Source organism: Bombus pyrosoma, linkage group LG5, assembly GCF_014825855.1.
Source record: "Bombus pyrosoma isolate SC7728 linkage group LG5, ASM1482585v1, whole genome shotgun sequence".
NCBI classification, from domain to species: Eukaryota; Metazoa; Arthropoda; class Insecta; order Hymenoptera; family Apidae; genus Bombus; species Bombus pyrosoma.
The window spans coordinates 8,415,742-8,439,847 of record NC_057774.1 but is presented as its reverse complement, the minus strand read 5'-3'; the positions used below and the strand labels follow the sequence as shown (position 1 = coordinate 8,439,847).

General features: G+C 39.0%; 1 protein-coding gene across 6 annotated transcripts in view; it reads right to left on the bottom strand.

The window, feature by feature from the left end:
- LOC122567592 (TLD domain-containing protein 2) overlaps window positions 1-24,106 on the bottom strand; it is a 278,674-nt gene that overhangs the window by 191,272 nt on the left and 63,296 nt on the right. For 2 of the 6 annotated variants that reach the window (XM_043726302.1, XM_043726305.1), the window contains exon 1: window positions 16,662-17,145. The exons of 2 other annotated variants lie outside the window; for them this stretch is intronic. In XM_043726302.1, coding sequence (XP_043582237.1) covers window positions 16,662-16,819 — 158 coding nt within the window. In that variant the 5' untranslated portion in view covers window positions 16,820-17,145. Of the gene's footprint in view, window positions 1-16,661; window positions 17,146-18,290; window positions 18,797-24,106 lie in introns of those variants that run through there. 2 more of the 6 variants (XM_043726303.1, XM_043726304.1) reach the window with 2 other exon arrangements.

The following is a 24,106-nucleotide window of genomic DNA, read 5'->3' as shown; positions in this document are numbered from 1 at the left end:
ACTGAAAAAGTTTAATGAGGTGGAGTCTGTTCGAGCCACGCTATCGAAGACATTTTTTGTCGGTAGAAAGTGTAACAGCGAAAACGACGGAGATGCGCATCAGAGAAAGTGATCTGCGAAATTATTTTCATCGCTGCCGCCATCGTATGCCGCTGTGTGTCAAATTGGTAGTAGGCAATTGGTAACTTCGAATGTCAGTCTAGCTGATTTTCTGAATTTGTTTAATAAAACGAGTTACGGGTACAGCCTCGTTTTTTTCTCTCTTTATCGTATTTCGTATACAACGTACAGTTTAACACGTTGGGAGTGGACAGGAGGCAGGAAAACGACGAAGAAAGTTCATACGAACTCGCGTCCTGTCTGACCTTGCTTCGAATTTATGACCATTCTTGTGTCTGAATAATCGGCAACTGTTTACTTTCATAAATGGTGCTCGAAATATATTATCGTATGTACCAAATATTAGTCTGTATTATCCGACGTACACCTGGAATTTTTGAAAGGCTGCCAAATTCTTTGGTGGGTCGACTGTAAGCTTGCGCGCAGGCCGAAGGTAGCCATTTCGAGTACCTTTTGCGAAGGTAAACAGTCGCCGATTATTGAAACACAAAAATGGCCATCAATCCGAAAGAAGGTCAGATAAGACACACGATCGCGCAAATTTTTTCATTTGTTTTCTCCCTTATGTCCACTGGGTTCCATTAAACATTATGATGTACTCTGTATATCAGGAAATCTTTATGAATCTATGGAAAATTTGAAGATGCAAAAATACACGGAATGTGCAAAAGCGCATAAAATAAGCCTAAAATGTACGAGATAAACCCTTCATAACATCTGACTGATAAAACAACTTTTCATCCAAGTTCTACCTTTTACAACGTATTCGTAAAAATATAATTTTGCATAAATATCAGCGACCTATATATTACATTATCTTCGTTGCTCTTAAACAGAACGTAACACACGTGATACGCTATACAAGTTCGTGCTGACTTTCCGCTCAGATCGTTGTTTAATAAACCTAACTGATTTGTCTGCAGTGTTATTCAACAGAATCATCCATAATATAGCAGAATGATTTAGTAGCGAAGAATTGCAGTCATCTGCGGTACTATTGAGTTGGCAACTACAACACGTTACCCGGTAATGACAAAATCCGCGATCATTTAGTTGCCAACCCAATAGAAGGGCGGAAATACAAAGCACGCGTAGGTGTCAAGGTTCAAACGACGTGCAAACATGTCGAAACATTTAGCAACGGACCGGAAGGCACGAGCCCTTGATTAACTAAACATCCATAGCGGAAAGGATTCGCGTTTCGAACGAACGCTTAAGACCGCGCATAATTCATAAACGAGTACTTAGACGAGCACGGGCGCGGAGGACGCGGCCGTCGTCGCGCAATCTGCATCCTTAAGTGCGCGACAAGTACCTGCCACGTCTACTTGACCCATTTACCCGATGACCTCGTCCCGGGTGCACTTTTCAACAGAGCGTCTACCTAATGGCACGACTGACTCTCATTCCACCGACTTGACATTTCCTTTCGATTCGAATCCATCCCCCCGAACCTCCTCTCCTCGTGCTTTTGCTTCGTCTTCCGAATATTTGTGAAACAAAGATGATTAAAAGACGAGGAGGACGATGGAAACGTATTTAATATGGCGAGACGAGAGAGAAGATACTTTAGGTATTTTATGGGCAGACTTTTTCGCAGAGAAAAGGCATAGATTTGGTACTGGAATTTCGAATCATTCACGAATCCACATAATGGTACAGAGCAATCATCGAGGCGAGCAAATAAGTCTTGATGAATACGAGAATTATTAGCTTGCGCAAACTTGACGTCGTCTTAGAAAGTATCCATATATTATTATTACGTTTGAATAGTTGAAATATTCAAACAAGTTTCACGAACCGATTTACTAGATTTATTTTTTTAAAAGGTCTGTAATAAATTCAAAATTTTCAGGGAAAACCGCGTCGACTTGAACTATCCTCAGGAACCTTTCACGTAACCAGTTTTTTTCAAGAAAAGAATCCCAACAACCCAATGGTATATCGGAATTATTTTCAGAAAACCATAACAGCTAGCAGCGTCCTCAAAAGCAAACTCTAGCGTGTGGAAATTTTATGGAGCGTCAACCGGAAATATCTTGAAGACTCTCGATGTCCCTTAAAGTATCCAAATTTCTTCGGGAAAAAGACACCGATAACTCAAAAGCATGCATTCTGCAATATATGCAACACTTTCCAAGAAAACCGTATCAAGGGTCGTCAAAAGCCATCTATGGCGTACCAAAATTCTATCGAGAAAACCGCATCAACCGAAAATATCCTCCAAAGCCTTCGACGTACCTAAGCCTGTTGAAGAAGAGCGTATCGACCCCTCGACGATCAAACTTATTCCAACATACGGCAAGATCGAGCGAGAATCTCGAAGGCAGCTCTGAAACCACACGTTTCTTCTTCCTCAAACGAAAACACACCGAGGCTCGAGAAATCAGCCAACGTGTAGGCAACTTGCGGCGGTGTTTTTCGGTGAGAAAATCGAGACGATCGATTCCTCGCCTGAAACGTAGCCTGGAGGAGTCTCCGCGAGCGGAGCACGCCTCCGATAATTTAATCAAGAAAGTTGGGTGTACTCGCGTGGCAGCCCAAGGCGTGCAAGCTTCCATTTCATCGAAGAAAACCTTCCTTCGTTGAATCTTTCCATCCCCTGCTCTCACCGACAGGTTTCCACTCCGGATCGGCTGAAGCAGTAGTGGTAAAGTTGGTTGGTCGCGAATCACCAACTTCTCTTCCGGCCTCGAAACGTTCGTAAAGGGATACGATCACGAGAACCTGGTCCAGGAAATTCGCCACGGAGACTTCTTTTAACTCGATTCGAGCGTGACCATTGTCGAGACGAAATGAAAGCTTAGGACAGACTTTTGAACGATACTTCGGACGTGTGTTTAGGTTCGGTGGGATGAGGCTGCTTTCTCCACCGTTTCTACCCTACGAACTTTTATGGCTGTAGGAGGGTCCCCGAGAAAAAAACGTAACAAGTTCATTTCTGGTAATTTAGTAATTTTGCTAGGTCGCCGAATACGAGTTGTCTACTGATGACTGACCTACGGAATTTTCTCAACGATCAAATAAATAACATATACGACTTTTTAGAATGATTTTATTCTTCGTTTCTAATCTGCCGGATACTTGATCGAGTTGAAGTATACACGAGCGTGTACTATATGATACAGGCAATTTATATTAGAAAATAAAGTCGGCATTCTCGTCAAACGTCCAAGCCCTCGGTACCGTTTACCACTCGTTCATTGTGGAAGAAAGTGACCGCGTTTAGGATGTCCAATAGCTACTATATTATATTAGTATATAGCTATTTATTATGTAACTACTATACTATATAGTACATACAATCATCCCGCCTAAAATAGGTACAATGATTCATGGACGGCATTGTATTTAACGCACGATCGAACAAAACGACAGTTCGACATTGGAATTGATCAAAAATGAATTCCTTTTATGCTGCGTACTGTCACTGCTACGTACATTTGCACATTTCCTGCGAACTCTGCCGATAGAAACACGATAATCGTATCTCGCTGCGGAGTGTTCGTGACATTTCAAAAGATTTCATACAACGCGTACGATATATTCATAGAATGTTTCTACAAGTGTTGCGACACTTTCGTTAGCTGCTGCACACTTATCCGCGTCTAGTAGCTTGAGATTTTGTGGTAGAACGAAAACCGGTTAATTTTCCGTGGAGGAAGCGCGACGGTATTGATCTCGACAGGATTCGACGTCCAAGCCACGGAGGTCTCTCTGTATCGATACATCGACTCTGCGCAGGATATGAAACGACGAGCACACCTGCATGTGTAGATAGGCGCGCGCGCGCATACATACACAAGCCATGTGCTTGTAGTTTCTCGATTTGTGTCAGAGAGAGAGAGAGAGAGAGAGAGAGAGAGAGAGAGGCGTGCACGCGAAACGTATCGACGTCATTTCGCCCGAAGGTGACGGCCACCGCCGTTTCCGTTTCGTCTTCTCTCGTACATCCGAGAGAACGAACCGGCCGTGTGATGGATACGAAATGACGCGTGTCGAGTGTCTGAATGGAAACAAACGGCCCGGATGTGGCCGAAGAAAGAGGGACGGCTCTTGGGATCGAATAATTCGACGTGCGTTGACCCTTCATCTGCAACCTTTTCTTCCCATGCAGCTTCTTTTTAGATTTTCCAAAAAATGAAATTGCCCAAAATTCTCGAATACTTTACGTAGTTCATAGAATATTATCATATCAATAGCTTTTTGTCGTTAACACGTTGCCTTAACTTTTCCAAGCAAAGCAAGACTCCAACAAAAGATGATACGCGGAGAACGAAGAATTATTTAAAATCTCTGGTCGATAACGATCCGGTATGCAAATGCAGGGTTAAGTGGCGAGAAGTAGCACATTTCTTCTTTTTTTCTTTTTCTTTTTTTTTTTTTTCTTTCCTACAAAAAGTAGCACACGTCAATCTATGGCGAGAAGAAGCACGTTTCAATGTTTCTGCCGATAACAAGCACGTTTCAATGTTTCTGCCGATAACAAGCACGTTTCGTATAATATAGGTAGCGCGATAGCAAGCATTATTCACATTTCGCCACGAGCAGTAGCTTATCTGAAATGCTACAGCGAGGAGCAGCACGTTTCGTTTGTTTGCCGAACAGTAGGCTATTTCAATTTCCAAATGGTTGACGTTGATCTTCTGTAACCACCAGTTGTCTGTATTATTATCGTTGCACGTTCATTGCGAAAGGAAATGACTATATATTTACAATGTCTAGCAGTGAATACGATGATTGTAAGTACATCGGTAGCGGATCGATGAGACTCGAAAATATTTTTGCTCCGACGAGTCTAAACTAAATAAATGTAATTAAACGAGCGGAACAATTACAGATTTTCAGTGGTGGAATAATCGTAATGTGCCTCGTGCGACGGATAAATACTTTTGTCAACGTTATATGAAAAGCGTGTAAAATTGCTTTTCTTGCTATAACGAAGGGAACGTGATTACTTTTGTTTCAATAGTAAATTCCTATAAGAAAATAGCTGTCAGGTTTAACAATTGCATACTACTTTGCCTTCTTCCAGAAAACGTTAAGAAGCCGAAGGAGCTGAAAATTAACAAAATTATGACAATTACGTATTACGCAATTTTCGTCGCTGGCCAAATTCCGTCTGGCAATTCAGCAGGTGAAATTGACCCGTGAAGATGCAGCTAGTTTCCGATTTCCCGTGATACGTCGCGAAAAGAATGTTCTCAGACAAAAGTTACTTCCTTTAATTAACTATCGCTTGGTAAAAGATTGATCGACAGTATAGCGAGATATAAAGAAAAATTGGAAAATAGCCGGATTCTCGGTAGTCAATTCCAGTGCCTTGGAGTGAAAACTTGGACAGCGAAAGATCACGTAATACGTACCTGTCTCTTACGTATCGCCAAAGTTTCATAATTATTTTTACAATTTGCATGTTGAGCATCTTGCTTTGTAAGTATCGCTGGTTACTATTCACGTTACTGCGTCGTGTGTTTTCTACCGTTTGTATTCACAAACATCGTCAATGTCACTGTTTATTATTGTTTCTTATTCGGACTCTGACTTTGCAGTTCCTGTCATCCTGTTTATATACGGCGACATTCGGTTCGAGAGTACGCCGATATAGTAGCTGAAAGAGAAAATTATTTTTCACGCGGCAACATGAAACAACGAGACAAACTACGAGCGAAACACTGATAATTGTGACAATTCTATGGACACCCACGTCTCGGATATACGTAGAACCAGGGCGGGCGTGACCTTTCGCGGGGTCTGAATACACATTGAAATTCTACACTTAAATTTTACAACGAGGAATTATTTATTTACAAATGCTGTTACATATTACATATTTTTATAGGCAGTTTTTTAAACAAATCCAAGTAATATTTTTTCGCACGCGTAATTCGCTTTCAAGGGGCAAAAGTTCGATGAAAGTAGAAAATCTGCAATCGTGTACGACTTTTGCAAAAAACTATTAATGCAATTTAATTTCTCTGAAGAGTACATTTCTCTGAAAGCGCCTGGATTTTTTTTATCTAGAGTAATTTCCAGGATATAAGGACTTTACGAAGCTACACTGAACTTTCATGATTTTTCTCGCTCCTTTAAACTGAATTAACGCTACTAAAAAAATATCTTGCATCTGTTAATGGTATCATCATTCTGTAAAAAGTTAATCAAAATCGGTGTTTTTTAATTGGGTGATTTTCGTAGACCGCGGGGTCGGGTTAAAAAAAAAAGAAAGAAAGAAAAGAAAAATCTATCAGCGATGGTGTCCTAAGATCTTAGACCGAGAGAAGATGTTTAATTTTATAATATCATTGTTCTTTAAGTAGTTTACTCTGTGCCAATTTACGTTTGATCGAGTTTCACTTACGTCGTTAAAAACGTTCGTATTTCGCTTGAAAAGAAAGCCTTTATCTTTCTATTTTCAATATAATACGATTATATTATATATATATATATATATATATATATATATATATAATATTTATAATATTTCTATTGAATATATATAGTATCAAAATAGTCTAGAGCAAGGACAAGAAAGAATGGACTGATTACTGACTACAACTGACTACAATATCTTCGTACGTCTTACCGTAACACTGGGGTTGCAACTGCTGTCTTCTCAGATCAAAAATTGCTGACCCTCAACCCTCGCATCCTCCTCTCACTCCTTTACTCATTTAGCTTTGACGTCACCAAGGCATACACTCTTACTTACACACACTCTCTCTCTCTCTCTCTTTCTCTCTTCCCCGGCACTCTTACGATTCTTAGTTTATACCTTAAATATACAGGGTGGTTGGTAACTGGTGGTACAAGCGGACAGGGGGTGATTCTACGCGAAAAAAGAAGTCGAAAATATAGAATAAAAATTTTTCGTTTGAGGCTTTGTTTTCGAGAAGATCGACTTTGAATTTTCGCTCGGTACATAACATTGTATGTGTTATAATTTATATATATATATTATATATTAATAATAGAATCCTATACAATCCACAATTTTTCAATGCATTAATTCAAGGTTAAAGGCAAACCGGGTTAATTTTCACGCAAAGTGCCGAAATGTGTTACCTGCCGTCACGAAGAAGCAGAACGCGTTACTGTTCCTGAAACTAATGAAAATACCCTACTTTCCGCAATCAAAATCGAATCATTCTATTTTTCGTGGCGAGAGAAAGACAGACAGACAGACAGACAGACAGATACAGAGAGCGCGTTAGTGTCCGTAAGACAAACGAAATGTGCCACTTTTCCTAATACACGTCGAATTATCCAATGGCCTAGATTCCAGGCTTCGATCACCTAGGTGTGTTGTGGCATTACGGCTCTCGCCCATGGAAACGGACGATTATATCACGGTAGCTTTGGCAAAAGTGGGAAATAACCACTGTGAAGGATGGTCTGGTATTTGGGGTGATATCGATGTTCTGATACCGTGGGGTCCAAGAGCTCGATCGGGGATGGGTGAAGGTCAAACGATGAAAAGTTGAACACTGACGCGTTTAAATGGTTAGAAGTTGGATTTCGAGATATTTCATTCGAAATCTCGCAAGATTTTTGGTATTTCCGATGAGATTGGAATTCCGACGTAGCGGCATTGAGGAATTCTTCGATCGGGGAAGGCACAGGGGTTGTGGAAAATTTTGAAATTCGATGCATCCGGAGAGACGCGAAAAATTTTGAAGTTCGAGTGAACAAATTTGGAGGTTCAAAGGTTAAGAGCTGAATTTCAGCGCGGTTAGTTCGCAATTTGCAAGGATTTTTGCTATTCGAAATGAAATCGATATTCTGATTGTTGCGGGAACGAAGAGCTCGATTGGTCATGGGCGAACGGATCGAACGCTGAGAGGCTGAACCTCGACGCGTTTAAATGGTCGCAGGGATTCTGGCGCATTTAGTTCGTAATTTGGCAAGATTTCTGGAATGAAATCGATGATCTGATGTTTTCGAGTCGATCAGTTCAATTAGCGAAGACGGTGAGAGTGAAAATCGTAGAAAATCGTACCTCGACGCGTCCAAATGGTTAAAGGTTAGATTTCACCGCGTTTAATTCCTAACTTGGTAAGTGATCGTTGTCTGAAATGTCTACGGATATTCTGATGCGAGCTCCAAGGGTATGACCGATTGAATTTTTTGAAGCTCGATGAAAAAGAAGAGGAGCTTGAAGAAGTTGATGTACGATTTCTCATTCAAGTCTCATTCAAAAACCGAAGAAACCGCGAAGAACCGACATCAAATTCGATATTCGAAGAATATTCATATGGAGCATGGAAGAAGGTGATCTAAAAATATTCCGTGGCTAAAAGGATACGAATCGATCGAAGGTACTTGAGTAGATATATGTACTCTTCGTTCGCGGGAACCGTTTCAAACGAAGAAATAGGACCTGGATTCGTGGTCTATGGATGATCAAGGCCACGCACAGTATCGAACTTCGAAGAACAAGAGAGAGAGAGAGAGAGAGAGAGAGAGAGAGAGAAATTACCGTTTCTATGTCGCTACTGTGGCCTGCACGAAAACAAAGGAACCATCCTTTCCATTGTACAGCGGGACGACGGTTGTGCATGCATGCATCATACACCGTATTGGTGTCTGTTCATCAGATACCGTCAGACACAATTTCTATATGTCAGCGCATAGATCAGGCTGCGGCGTTTCAGAAGATCGTTACGTAGCTAGAAATTGTTGCACAATAAAAATTGTGCAACGCGCAAAAAATGTGCTTCGTCTACGTCTATGCCGCAATTTCGAATTTTTCTAAATTTTAGAAACTGCACGTGTTTTGTTGCTTTCTATCGTCGTCGTTGTATTCCATACAGGTATTTGTTGCGCGCTAGAAATCCACGCGCTTTGTCCACGTCTACCCTTTAATTTCAACGTTTTCTGGAAACATTAGAAGCTTTGGGTGTCTTGCGTGAATTCCCACATATTTTCCGCGAAATGAAAATCCTATTTTGTCATACGTTCAGCTCCAACACTTCGTCGTTTCGTTCCAGCTGTTCCGTTTTTTGCCTGATTTCTTCATTCCACTGCATCCTGGCTGCCCGATACACCGTCGCTCCTACGCTTCGAAACGCAAACTTCCTATTATACAACTTTCGTCGATCAAGACACCGTGACAATCACCATGAACTCCTTCCTACACCCACACCCACGGAAATCCTGACAACGGACAAACGCCTCCACATCCCACACGAATTACTCCAACTTCAATTGGATCTTTCGAAATGCGAAACTATCGCTGAGAAGAACAGGCTACTATCCGCAAGCGTTAGGACGTTTGCAAATTACAAATTACCTTATACTTACTAAAAATATCTTTATACTTTATAAAATATATTTTTTATATAATTATTTTATATAATATATAATATATATATTCTATGGATGGAATGGCCAATCTTCAGATGGAATTGCACCGAGTGTCCAAATATTTATGGCCGTGTGTAGCGTAATATGCAAATCGGGGACGATAAAAAATGAAAGGAAGGAGAAAAGAAAACGCAGCCGACAGAAGTCGAGCAAAACAGATGATATACGGTCGTGGAAACGAAACTGGCCCGATTCTGGCGGCGATTTACAGCCCAGAAGAGTCAGGGTCGTACGAAGAAACGAGTTTCGAGGCGGCCGGGTCAATAACTGCTATATAGGTGACGGCTGTTTAATAACTTTCTCTTTCACTTTATGGAAAAGAGCGTAAAAAGTGGTGGCAATGAATGAACATCTGATGTTACGTCGATGGATAATCGCCTTTGCTGGTTATTCGGAATCCTGATTAATCATAATGATGGCTTCGGCCAAATTTGGTCCGATCAGATCTCCTACGCGGATTAGTCGAGTTAACCGACCGGCTAGTACAACTGTTTGAAGTTTCCAACAGCTTGTAAACCAACTTGATGGGTCAGTGGTGTTCATCGCTGGATTAAAACGTCGTTCGTCGTATCTTAATTAAGGGAGGAAGCATCGCGACGACTATGATGGATGTTGCACGAGCGTTGTTTGCAAAAGGGATGATTTTAGGATCGTTAGCAGCTATCGTCGCCACGATTGACAGAATTAATGTAACGTTTAAGTGCGATAATCTTTGGTCGTTAACATAGTTTCCTCTTGTATGGAAGTAACCAGAGTGTTGAACCTTCGCGTTCAATTATATCATATCGACAAGTGTGTATAGTGTTTTAGGAGACAAAAGTCTATTGCCAGAGCATACAGCATGTACACCTACTGAGAGTACAAGTGAGAGAAACACTATGATCGTTTGGAAATTACTGTACAGGTATTTTTTATCTTCTCAGATACGTCGGGTGAAACTAAAGATAACATAAGGAGATAAGTGTGCATATATGAAATTACAATATGTTTCTTTTTTATTATACTCGTGTAAGATTCGCGATTGATATTGAATCGAACGAATCGAATGGAACTTTGCGAGAAAAGTTGAGGAACAAACTTCAGTAAAATTATCTTACTATTTTTAACAAAACCTAAATAAAAAATAATGTAATAAGACGTTGGCTAGCTCTTGGATTCGATGATCGCACGTCATCTGCGTGGCATTGATTCAATTAATCGAACGCAGCGCGCTGTCGATATTTCGCACTATATTTTTTTAATCTTTTCCATCAACTTTATTTGTAAAACATTGACATCCCAATTGATATGTAACGTAATTCCACGAATGTTCAATTGGGTTCAAGTCACGAGATTGACTCGATCATTTCATTATATTAACATTTTGCCCTGGAATAAATTTCTTAGTCAATTTAGACTTAGAAGAATTCGTTTCGGGTTATTTTCGTATCGAAATGGTCACTCTGTTCGCATTTTCACGATTACACGTGGCAACATATGAATTTGTAAAATACCGCCATATAAGAAACTGTCTATAGTTTAATTTATTTTATTTACTTTATTTGTATTAGCGGATCAGAACCGTTACGTGAAAAAGCAACCTCGCACCATCGTGTTATCGCCATCAAATTTCGCTGCTCGTTTTGGATATTTAACGTTCGAACTTATTGTATGTTCGTGTACGGACTTCTATCTCTTTATGGTGTTTTAAATTCCAATGTATCTCAAAAGATAAAAAAAATGTACAATGATTTTTAAACGATCGTTATGTTTCTTAACTTTTGCCAATGAACGAAATTTCAGTTTGTTAAATATAAAACCATCGTATTAGAATAAACCAATCTATCGGAACAAACGATCGGAATAAAATATCAAATTGTAAATCCTCGTTTTCGTTCTAAATTCTAAATTGATAAGTAAATACAGAAGTTTGTACAGGTAAAACAATTTTTAAAATAATATTTCACACAGTATTTTTACCATGCTCCAACGAAATCTTGATCTAATTGGTTTAAAGCGATTGCTTAACATTTATCAGTAAACGTAGCTACAGTTTGTTAAACATAAGAACATCCTATTGGAATAAACAATCGAAATAAAATACCAAATTCTAAATCCTCGTTTTCGTTCTAATTTCTAAATTGATAAGTAAATATAGAAGTTTGTAAAGGTAAAACAATTTTTAAAATGCTATTTCAAACAGTATTTTTACCATCTCTGCAATAAAATCATTATCTAATTGGTCTAAAGCGACTATTATGTTGCTCAACATTTATCAGTAAACGTAACTTCAGTTTGTTAAATATAAAACCATCGTATTAGAATAAACCAATCTATCGGAATAAACGATCGAAATAAAATACCAAATTGTAAATCCTCGTTTTCGTTCTAAATTCTAAATTGGTAAGTAAATACAGAAGTTTGTACAGGTAAAACAATTTTTAAAATGCTATTTCAAACAGTATTTTTAGCATCCTCCAACGAAATCTTGCTCTAATTACTGCCAAGTGAATGTCGGCAGAATTTACGTTCGCCAGGCACCTTGCATAAATTAATTGAAATTCCTTCGTCCACAAAATGCCATATTCGCGATGAAAAAAGTGAATCGTGGCAATTACATGTAAACGATGAATAATCTCATTGGCGATGGAACAGAAAGGTCTCGATTCGTAATAAGCCAGGCAATCTTTCCTCGATAACGATAAATTTCTCGTGCATAAGCGGCCGATCTACCGACTCGCGTCATAATTTAATAGATCGATTTAGAAGCGATTGACGCATTGCGACCGCCGCTGTTAATGGGAAATCGATGAACCGCCAGCTAATTAGGGTATCGACGCTAGCAAACCAGCCAGTGCTTGTTACTATTCGCGAAATGTTATTCCGCGACTAGTTTGTGAACGGCTGCTAATTCACCAAGCAAACTTTCAGGCTGTTGCTAAAGAATTTCCTTCCCTATTTTCCTTTCGCGAAATAGCCGATACTCGCGCGATATTTTCTAACGAACTGCGTACTAGCTTCGTGATAAACTTCGACGATGCTCGATATTTGCATTATGTATACTTGTGTGTGTACTTCAATATTATTCCTCGTCTTGTTTTCTATTTTCAGTAAAGGAATTTCGTAGCTTTCAATGGATTAAGAAGGAAAAAAAAAACAGAAAGGAGAAGAAAAGAAATGAAAACAAATCAGTAGTTAACAAGACCTTAAGGACTCGTAGTGCGCATCGAGGAGAATAAAAACAGACTCGTGATCGATAACAGACCCGAAAGTAATCATTTTCAGAGAGAAATATACTTTTATTTGTTTACGATTAATCACGTGTTTAAGTAACACGCTGGATGCAAACAACGACGACAAAGGATTATTACTGTCACCGACAAAGGATCGCAATGAGCTACAAATTGTTACTTCCCTCTTTCACATCGTTATCTCCCTCTTTTGTTCGTCGCGTCTTCTTTCATCTCGATACGAATTCGCGCGTGTACATCGACTTACGCAGCTGTATTTCCAAGTATCATTTCTTCTTATAATTCAACTCTATTATTACTTTATTACGAGTAAATGAAATTCATCGAGCATCAAAGAGAAGCGTTGAAGATTCGTAAAAAGATTAAAGTAATAACGTACTCTTCCACCATCCACTTTATACTCTGTTTCTATCCGGCAAAACTATTTCTTTCTGTTTCTATCTAACAAAAAATTATACATTTAAGGATCGAACGGATTTTTATTCATCTGGCTGAAGAACATAGATTTTCGTCCTATCCTACTTTAACCCTTTGTTCGGCATCGCACATAACGAGAGGAAAGCGACTGATATAGTTCTTCTACTCGTTCGCCGGCTTCTCAAGAAGCCTCTCGACGCCACAATGTCCGGAGAATCGTTCGAGAACCAGCCACACTAACACCGACTGCCATCTACTGATTACGCTACGTACTGAGAAACACTGCTCGAAGATAACGCTTGAATTATTGCCGCGAATAATTAAAGCGAGCGATATTGGATTCTGTAATGGTAGTTCATACGTCACCTTTCATCCCATTACCTGACTCTACCTGATCACTGTATCGTTTTAATGCCATACCAGCAAGATTATCAGTCAAAGTATATAACACTAGAACTACCACACCAGTCGAGAATCCACTGGTTTTACAATTTTATTATAATGAATTTTACTTTGTCTTTTATATATTCGAACTGAAAATAATTTTGTATCAAGGCTACTTATATCAATAGCGGTCGAAACGACTGGTATTCGTCAAAGTGTAAAAGGATGTTGCGATCTGTTTATCGAACCCCAATTAACCAGTTTCCTCGTTTTCTACAACTTCTCACGCGTTTTTTATTTAAGAATAAATAATATATATTTGTATAGTCCAATGATAATATTTTGCTATCATTATTAATATTATGATTAATTTATGCTTGAATTAATGTATATTATTTTATTGATAATAGTATTTATTTAATATTTATTTGAAAATTAATAGTTCGTCCTATTATAATGATTGGTTGGGTTTCTATATGTAATTATTCAATTTTAGGATCGTTACGTGCAATTTCTCAGGTAATTTCTTTTGAAATTTTATTGTTTTCAATGTTTCTTATATTAATGCTTATGATCGAAGAATATTCTTTTTATAAATTTATTGATCTTCAATTTAATATTAATTTTATAATTTGTTTATATTCTTTATATTTAATTTTTGATTGATTTCAATCCAGTACCATTTGATTTAATTGAGAAAAAGTCAGAATTAGTATCTGGTTGTAATGTTGAATATTTTAGAAGATTATTTGTTATAATCTTCTTATCCGAATATATAAATATTCTATTTATAAGAATATTATTGACTATAATATTCTACGGAATATGTTATTGATCAATTTATTTTATTGTAATGAATTTATTTCATATAATTATTTTAATTATAATTCGGGCTGTTTAAACATTTCTACTGCGTATCATTCGATATGACGATATCAATTATCAGGAAAATTCCGGATCGATCGCTAGATCGTTAGATGCTAACGCTAGGAATAGCACAGCAGTCGAAATGACTGGCTCTACAATTTTATAGTCATTTTGACTGGTCTCGGTAGAAATATCTTCGTGTTAACTATCGGTAGTTCTAATAATAAGGTTGTAAGATTCCCGCGAGAACACATGTACAGGGTGTCGGAAAATACGCGCAGCTTGCAGGGTAAAATACCATTTTACGTTATTTATTTGACGTTTGTGTGACGTAGGTGAAGTTCGAACGGCGCGTTTGCAACAGCAACTTTTTTTCGTCGTTCTGATCTGATCGAATCAACTCTATAAATATCCAAGTGATGGAAGATAAAGGAACGCGTCTACGCTTCGGAAAGCCTAAGTTCCAAACACTGTCGTAATATGTATGAAAAAGAAACTGTCGTAATATAAAGTAGATTAACGAGGCGATCTTGAGAACGTAGCATGCGTATGTAAATTAGTTTCTCTTATGATATAGCCGGTTAACGAGTACAGTGAAACTTCGGTTATCGAACGACTTTCGTCTCGAACAAATCGATTCTCCGCGTGTTTTCTGAGAAGAAGAGAAAAGAAGAAAAGAAGAAAGAACGCATCGGTTTCCAAGGAGAATCTGCATTTTCGAACAGGCAATCATGTGCTCCACTCTGGTGGCGGAGCATCAGTTACGTCGCAGTTTCTGCTCAGTGCAGACTTCTGTTCGAATTTCCAGCGTCTCTCCTTAATTTTCTTCGTCGTTCTATGCTTTTTTATACGTTATCGTTAATTAAATAAACGGCTATTTGACCGACGAAGGATAACGACGGTGGAAAATCGAATAGGAAAGTCGTCAGAGCTAGGACGAAAGTGAAAATAAAAAAGATATTTTTAAATGGTTTTCATTTAAAGATGTGGCAAGAAGAAGAGCATAATTTCCTCGATCAGGTATCATTAAGTAATTGAATGTAATAATATTATACAGGGAAATCTATATAGATTGAGCACACGCGGTAATCACGTATAATAGGGTATTACTCAATTGTTGAACTCATATTACTAAAAATAAAGAGCTAGCGGGCTCATTGCATTAACCTTGCGAGGCCATCCGGTTAACATCTCCTCTGTTCCCTTGAATGAACCTTTTCGATACAAAAATTTCCAATGAACGCGAGCAAAATAATTTTCTAACGATTACGAGGTCAAAATAGAAGAACATTTGACCGAAATTGTCAGTCCGATATTCATCTGATCGAATAGAACAGAGTCTTTGGAAGCGTAAAAATTCTGGGAACTTTTTAATTAGACTGACACGAGCCAGCCATGTTTTTATTTTCATTTCTATATTTTGATATAGACGCGTGCCACTTAATAACTTAATTTTTGAGAAAATTATATTCTTCCTTTCGGCGGCACATTTCTAAACAGACACCGCTGAAGAAATTTTCTTTTATTTATATATTTTATTTTCTATTTTTTTCTTTCTTTAACTGTCATCCCACGATATACAAATATTTTGTCAAATAATATTTTGTCAAATTGCAGTTCGGCTAACCAGACAATTATTTCCAATAAAAAAATATTGTCAGTTTCGCGAAATACTATAGTATTGAGAACGAGGATGCGTTTCAAACATCAGCTTTTCAGCTGGTCGGGAAATGGATGAAAATTCGCTTACAAAATTCCACCCAAACAAACAAACAGAAAAATGAGCTAAATAAAAACCACAAATAAAGAGAAGTCACTTCGAGATATGAGAATAGCGTTCGTATTTCGTATCCAATTTAATGTGTGATACCGTTAATACCCAGTGTCTCTACAGAAAGGAACTCTTCTTAGTAAAAACAAAGCTGTCCGTTTACTACGCGTGCGTATTCCATTCGCGCAAGATTTCACGCCGTCTCTATCGTTTCCTTATCCGACTTGATGCATTGAAAACTGTTATAAAAGTATAAATAAAAGAGCGATCATTTACGTTAATTCTTATAGAAAAATGGTTTCAATTTTCGAACAAACTTCCCAAAAGAATTACGGTCCGACAACTGACGTTCCACAATATCAATATCATTTTATAACGAAAAGATCTTCCCTTACATCTATGCTAAACGTAATTCTACTAATTCGAAATGTCCCACGATTCGAAACTCTACGCTCAGTGGTAGAAAAAAAAGGGACTCAAAGCGAAGAATCATCGAGGGTACTCACTGCCAATTGAATTTCCCGGTGATACCTTCCCTGAGGCGGTCCTTGAGGCTTCGTTGCCTTGGCCTAGAGGAAAGCGAAGGGCTGGCCGGTTCCTTCGACTTGATCGGCGGTGGACCACTTCCGCCGCTACCGCCACCGCCGCCGGAGAACAACGCCATTCTTCTTGCTTACGCCGATCCACCAAGTGTGCCGATCTGACACTCGCACAACAGTTCGCGACTCGCTCGATCCGCTGCGACTGTCTCTAGGTCGCGTGTCGAGCGAGCATCATCGAGGCACTCGCGAGCACGAGGAATCACTGGACAAGTCGAGCGTTCGCCGCTTTCTGCCCAACCAGTCGCCGAATAACGTTTCTACTCTGCGAAATATTTTCCCATCATAGACTGCTTTAAATACAAGCGAATGAGATTATACACGGAACATCCGAAAATATCCATCAACGATGGAAAATAATTTTGGCCGGAACGCTGGGAATTTTGGAATCGATTGGAAATACGCCCGCTTCGTCCTTCTCCTCAGGGAGAATTGAATTTTCAGTTGAACTTGGAAATTTTTCCAGCTAATTCGCAAGAAGCACGAAGCTGGCTTTACGTTGGTCCAGTAGCGTTGCAGCGAGATCCGGTGCTGGATCGTAATTGGAACAATCGAGACAGCGTTCCATTACGGTGTTTTCATTCCAGTACAGCGTTTTCGTTCCAGCAAGTAATCCGACCAAACTACCGGATCGAAAGTCTACTTTTTCAATCCAGTGTTTAGCCCCACCATCGTTAACACAACGTTACACAGCGTTGCTGGAATCGTCCAGACGGCTCGATGCTGCCCAGTGCTGGCTGAAGCGTAGTACAGTGCGGTAGTTGGTTTTCCGCGCGAATTCATTGCCACCAAAGCCTATCACTTTCGACGAATCCGAAAGAAACTTTCAGATTTCCGATCGAACCATTGCCATGCAATCGGTCGATCCAACGACTGGACAAGCGTAAAGCCAGCTTAAAGGATTGGTAGACAGGTCTCAAAGGGGTTAGATGAATTAATGAACGATTAAATGAAATATTTTGTGACAGTGCTGTGGTACGATATGACTTGTACAACGTAGATATAGTAGTTGTCGAAATAATATAGTTTTGGTATACTTTCAGTATAGTCGGCATATGGTTAAATGGTATATAGGCTGGACAGAAGCTTTTCACAGCCACTGTAGGTACGTAACTTCAAAGTTACAGACGCGACAGCGTAGAAAGTTAACGCGACATCTGCGATCGATGACGGTTTGTTAGGTTTGTACGAGGCTATCGATTAGGTTCGACATGCAGAATTGCAGAGAAGGCAGGAATAATAATAATAATATCTGTATCAGACTTATTTCCATAATTGTTAAATTATATTTCACACGCGTTAACGAGCGAAGCGGAAGATAACGAAAGAAATAATTTTGATTTTGCGAACGAAGAGAAGGATCGTAATTATTTAGAAAAACTACGTTTCTCGTTATCTGTGTACCAAAGACGCTTCGCTTCTGCAAAAGTCTCTCACGGACAATTTTCACTTTTGTCAGCAGTCAAAAATTTTGTTCGTCGTATATAAATTATCCTGCGGAAGGAAATATTTTTAAATAACGCTTGAAACAATTACCGGAGGCACAGATATCTTCCGGATGGAAACACTGGCGCGGAGGGCTCGATGACAGATGGTTTCAGCGGCTCGGCCCGAACGCTTACTACGATCCAGACCGATTTTTCAGTCACGTCAACGACTTGTTGAGGCTCGTTAAATAACAAGTACGACCGAACGGATGATTCAATTCGCTCGCGACTCGCGCGACCGAACGCTAAGAAGATCGACGACCAAAGTTCTTTGGTCTATTATACAATAGATTCGTCAAGTGCATATTTTTTCCTGTAAGCTACATAGATCGACGACAACGTAGAATATTCTCTATTATCGGAAGTTTATTTGATTAAAGAAGAAGCAATTAACATGCAATTAGGCTTTCTTTGGGCAAATCATTTCTATAAATATTCTACCTGGTGAATCAGAATTAGCATTATAGATAATATAAATAACGTAGAAGAATTAGAAGAATTAGCTCAGGCGATAGAGTGGAATATTTCAAATATAGCGCAAATTGGAATTTGCGTAAAAATGACGGCGTAACATATTTTATACTCAAAAATGTATTTTTCTTTAAAGAAAGATCTAATATACAGGAGGTTGGATAAGGCGTACAAGTGGACATAGCGAACATCGATTTTTTAGAAAAAAAATAAGGAGATATAGAAAAAATTGTTTCGTGTGATGCGTCGTTCTCGGGAAAATCGGGTTTGAAAATTTTGTCAAGTATGTTTGAACACGGCTAATTCAGGACTGAATAGGAGTAAATAATCGACAGAAGGTTACTCTACGTGCGGAAATAAGTCGAAGACGTAGAATAAACTTCGTTCGCGAGACGTTTTGTTGGAAAATAAATCTGACTGTTGAACACGCGCATGTACCAGGCCAATTTCTCACTAAACACGTTCAAACTCTATTTTCTTGAAAATTAAGCTTCAAACAGACAAATTCCTTTTCACGTTTTTCACTTATTTTTGCATGCGGAACAACGCCCTACCGATTTTTATTATTAATTTACGTATACCGAATTTTCCTCATCACCCGGTCGATGATCAGGCAAATTTAATCGACAAATCTTCAAACTTGATCTTCTCAAGAATGTCGTATGACAAAGTCGTGTTCTGCTTTATTTTCTTGAAGAAATCGGCAAACCAAACCAGCTGGCTGCGGAACGAAGCGAGTAAAACTCCCATAGGAAGAAGACTAAAAAGAAAACATCCCACTGACCTCGCTAAAGAAATAAAATAGTCGAACTCGACGATGGTATCCCGCTGGGGGTAGCCTTCCACGTGTTATTTAGCAATTAAGCTAGAGAAATTTACCAAATGTCCAGCTGGACAAATTGTAAAGTACAAATTAAATAATAAAAAAAAGACTTTATTTTCTTCTGATCTTCTCATAAGATATCGCGATATATTCGTATCTTGTATTTATCTTTTCTTTTTTGTATCAATCTGCGCGTTTGTATTTGTTAAATCTTCAGCTTTTAACGTGTATCCTCATCGATTAAAAAATTAACCGTCCAAGTAAATAAATTTCAAACCCACCACGGCTAAGAAATTAAACGATCCGTGAGTGTTTGAGAGGCGGTGAAATTCATACGACAGGAAAGAACTCCGATCCTTCCGATTCACCGAAAGGAGAAAGAGCACCGCGATAACGTCGTGTGTACGTTCGGATGGAACTTTATTCGTTCGCCGACTTCTAACGGGAAATAAGCTGCTGCTTCGTATTGAACTCGCAGACGTATCGAGTGGCGATCGAAAGGAATTGACGTGAAGCATTCTCGTGCTAACTTCCAAGCGCATTTATCACGCTCTCTATGGTAAGATTGATAGAGAACAGTGGGATCAGTTCTTCCTCTTCTTGCGTAACTTTGTTTGAATTTCTAGATTACAGTAGGTTGCTACTCTTAGCACGTTTTTATTAATCGTTTCAAGGAGTCGTCTAATTTGATCTCATTATGGAAATGGATTTAGTCGAGGACAAAGACGAGTAAGAATTTCTTTATTAATCGTAAAACTTGATTGGTATGTAACCATTTAAATAAAAGAATCATAAAGAAAACAGACGTAGCCATTTTTCTCTACGATAACCATTCTACGATATACCGTAGGAAGAATATCAATGACAATAGCAAACGACAAGGTGTGACACAAATACGATGCATTTTCAATTTCTCATTAGCATATTAAATTGAGTCGAACTTCGTTCTGTGTGTTAAATTATTCAATTACAAACATTTTGATAGTGCGACCATTTGAAGAATGTTACCCTGGAATAATGGAAGGTTCGAGCAGTGAGATATTCAAATAATGACACGCTCGAACAATGGAATCTGCGAAACGTGTATTTTTCGAACAGATATTCAAACTATGAAAGTGCGTTAAAATCAGACCTTTTAGATTCGAATAATTTCCACTGCTTCGATCTATACATCGAAGGAAAATTATTGTTCGATTCGCGTTTCGAGTGATCTTTATACATTGCGGAACGTTAACTATATGTAAAGCTTGGATAGAATTATTTTTTAGCGTTAAACAGGTGTATAAAGAAGGACGTAGATCAGTCGATAAATTGTTACGTCGGAGAAAGAGAATTTAAGAAAATTCTATGGCCATTCTTGTCTGCAACGAAACGCGAAAGAAAAGTGTGCAAAGGCTCGTGATAGACAGCAACTGGTAGCGACAGCGATAAGACCGATAGAATCGACCTTAACAACCTCAGTTAAATTTCATTACGTTTCTCGAGTGGCACGCGCCTTTCAAGGTTGCAACATACGATTTCAATTGCGCAAAAACGACCACTGTCGCCGGGATCGTTGGTCGTCTCGGCTACTAACCAAATTATAAATGTTTACTACTTAAATAAAAGAACGATGGAAGACGGGCAACGTTTCCGACGCAGTGCGCGCTTGCAAATAACAAACATTACATCAAATGTTTAAAAGAGAGCGACGCAACTATCGAACGTGTCTGCATTGTTGGAATATCGCGAGGATATTTCGACGAGGAACGAGGAACTGGAGATTACAGGAAAGCCATTTAGTAAATCGATTTTCATTCGGTTTTTTTTTTTTTTTTTTTGGTTTTTTATATTGCGGTGATAGAGAAATGAACCACACGATAGATTTATGGTTTTCGTTCGACGAACGCAGATTTGCAATTTTCTCGTACCAGTTGCTTACACATCGTTTTCTAATGGGAAGCCTTTGCGCGTTCACACGATCTAATTGAAAATGAGAATGGCTTGTTAATTTAAGTTTAAACTGAACTTCGTCTAGAGGTGCAAGCTTTTCAAATTGAACCGACAGTTTTATACAAAGTATCGGGACCAGCGTTATAACGATGTATATTTTGGAAATGTTGTATGGAATTAAAAAATTCATCGTTCTTATGTTCATCAATTTAAAAATTCAAATTTCATCAAGCGTAACTTCATCGAACATAACTTCAACAACATTGGAATTCAACAGCGAGATAATATTTTGTCTTATTCTTTACCTTTTCGTCAAATATTGTCAAATTTAGTTCGCGCAATGTATCGTTTGGCTTCGACCTAAGTTTCTGATCGATTTATGCATTTAATTTCTGTAACACCAATACGTACATAAGAAATATACATGTATACACACACTCACTCACTCACTCACTCACTCACTCACTCACTCTCTCACTCACTCACTCGCTCATTCACTCACTCACTCACTCACTCACTCACTCACTCACTCATTCACTCACTCACTCACTCACTCACTCACACATATATATATATAAGAGAGCGAAACAGATGAGGTAATAATAATAATGATGATGACGATATATATATATATATATCTTATAATAAATTCACATAAATTAATCATAAACTTTAGTCGAAACCAGAAGCTACATTACGTGAACTAAGTTTTGCAATATTTGATGAAAGGATACGAAACAGAAGAAAATATAATTTTGGTGATCCAGGGAAGTTCCACGTGCAAAGACTGCGCGAATACGAATCTTTGTAAAAGTCTGAAGTTATGTGTACTCGATGAACGAAAAACGAAGCCAGAGACTCTCGACCCTCGACCCTCGACTTCAAAGCAAACACACTCGTCCAATCCTATTTTTTCTTTTCTCTCCTTTCTGCATTTCTATTGCACCGAAAAAAGTCTCAGGACGCGCGATCACAGAGGGAAGGAAAGGGAGAGAAAGAGAGGAAGAGAGATGAGAATCATCGAGAGAGAGGGAGGGATGGAAAAGAAAAATTTTCCAACCGAAACGTTCTCTTGGTGTAATCAGGCTTCCGTTGAAGGACGTTTGCTAGGTCAAGGTCAGCACGGTAAGGTCAAGGACTGGCAGTCCCGATTCTCGTAGAGTGGAGAACGTAACCGGTCTACGCCTCTCCGTGTCGAAAGCCTACTCCTGCTCCCGGTGTGTATTGATCCCTTTTGCCCCGGCAAACTCCGACCAATCGCGGCTCTGCCATTGCACGGTAACCAACTCGTTCCGACACATTTTCGACAGAACGGACGCACAGGGGCCGAACTTCGATCAGCAAGTCTCGTGACAAACGTTAATTAACACTGCGATTTGATGGAAGGGTTTATCTTTCGGCCGAGTTTCCACGCGCAACTGCATCCATGAAATTCGCTAGTTTTAGGGGAATTTCCCTTGGTGAATTTGGTTTGAAATTGAAGCGGAAATTTTTCTGTTTCTCATATTAAAAACGCATATCCGAACCTCTACGACTAGAAAACCTGTCGAATTCGAAGCAAGACTTACTTTAACTCGAATTATTTGCCGCGTTTCCAGATCCCTTATTTTACCTCCGTAACTCGAGTTTAGAACACGCAGCCCTCTGCAAGTCGAAGTTTACCACTACAAGTCGAACTTCTATCGCCGCTGCCTCTGCAACTCGAAGTGCGCCAATAGCTATGCCGTGTATCACATGAGATGCGAGAAACCGATCGTTCGATATTCTCTCGTTTCTTCCGACTGTTAGAACTCTTTCGAATAACGTAAGACGACACAAGTCGTAAACCTATTTCTTCGTCCTTCGACCACGAGCATATCCACGATAAGGCTAATCGTTTCTCGTCAGTCGAACTCGTAATTGCCTTCGTCTCTTGCGTTTATGTACGTCGAATAAAATGAGTTCGAAGAGGAAGCTTGAGATACGAAGGCTTTCCGAAGATGCGAATGCGATCGCGCCTTCGTTGCTATAATGTTACGTATATGATAGTTTCGTTATTTTATTTATTAAATCAGAGATGAATTCGCAACTAATTCACTTCCGTCTTTAATTCATTTGAAAGTAGCTCGTTCAGCTTGAATTTCTACGCGTATATTCATATAACGACGAAGAGAGAAATGTTGCAGTGAAATATGTAATTCGAACTCTTCAACAAATTACGCTAAACAGTCTTGGAAAAGTCACGGCCTTGTCTCCGAGCCAGTGGTTCTACACTATCGACCGAGTCTCCGCCGAAAGGTCTCGCGTCCTTTGATCTTCGTTGAATGCTCTGCCTTTTCGTCGCTCTTTTCGCCAGTCGCTACGAGCAGTGTTAATTAGAAGCAAATTCATGAAATCCGTGTTACTGTATCCGTACCACTTTGTTCTTGTGATTCTACGTTTTGAAATATCCCCAAAAATTCTTCGATACTCTTGCATCTCTCGTCGAGAAGAAGGGAAAACACTATGGATGGACTATACTGTCGCAGATATGTTATCGTTGGAAAGATGTACAGTTCGTGATAAACGTAATATGAAGAGAAGCAAGGAAAACTTGTTCGCACAATGTGTATGTCCAATAGAGGAGAAATGAATGTACAAATTTAGAAATTAGTTCGTTA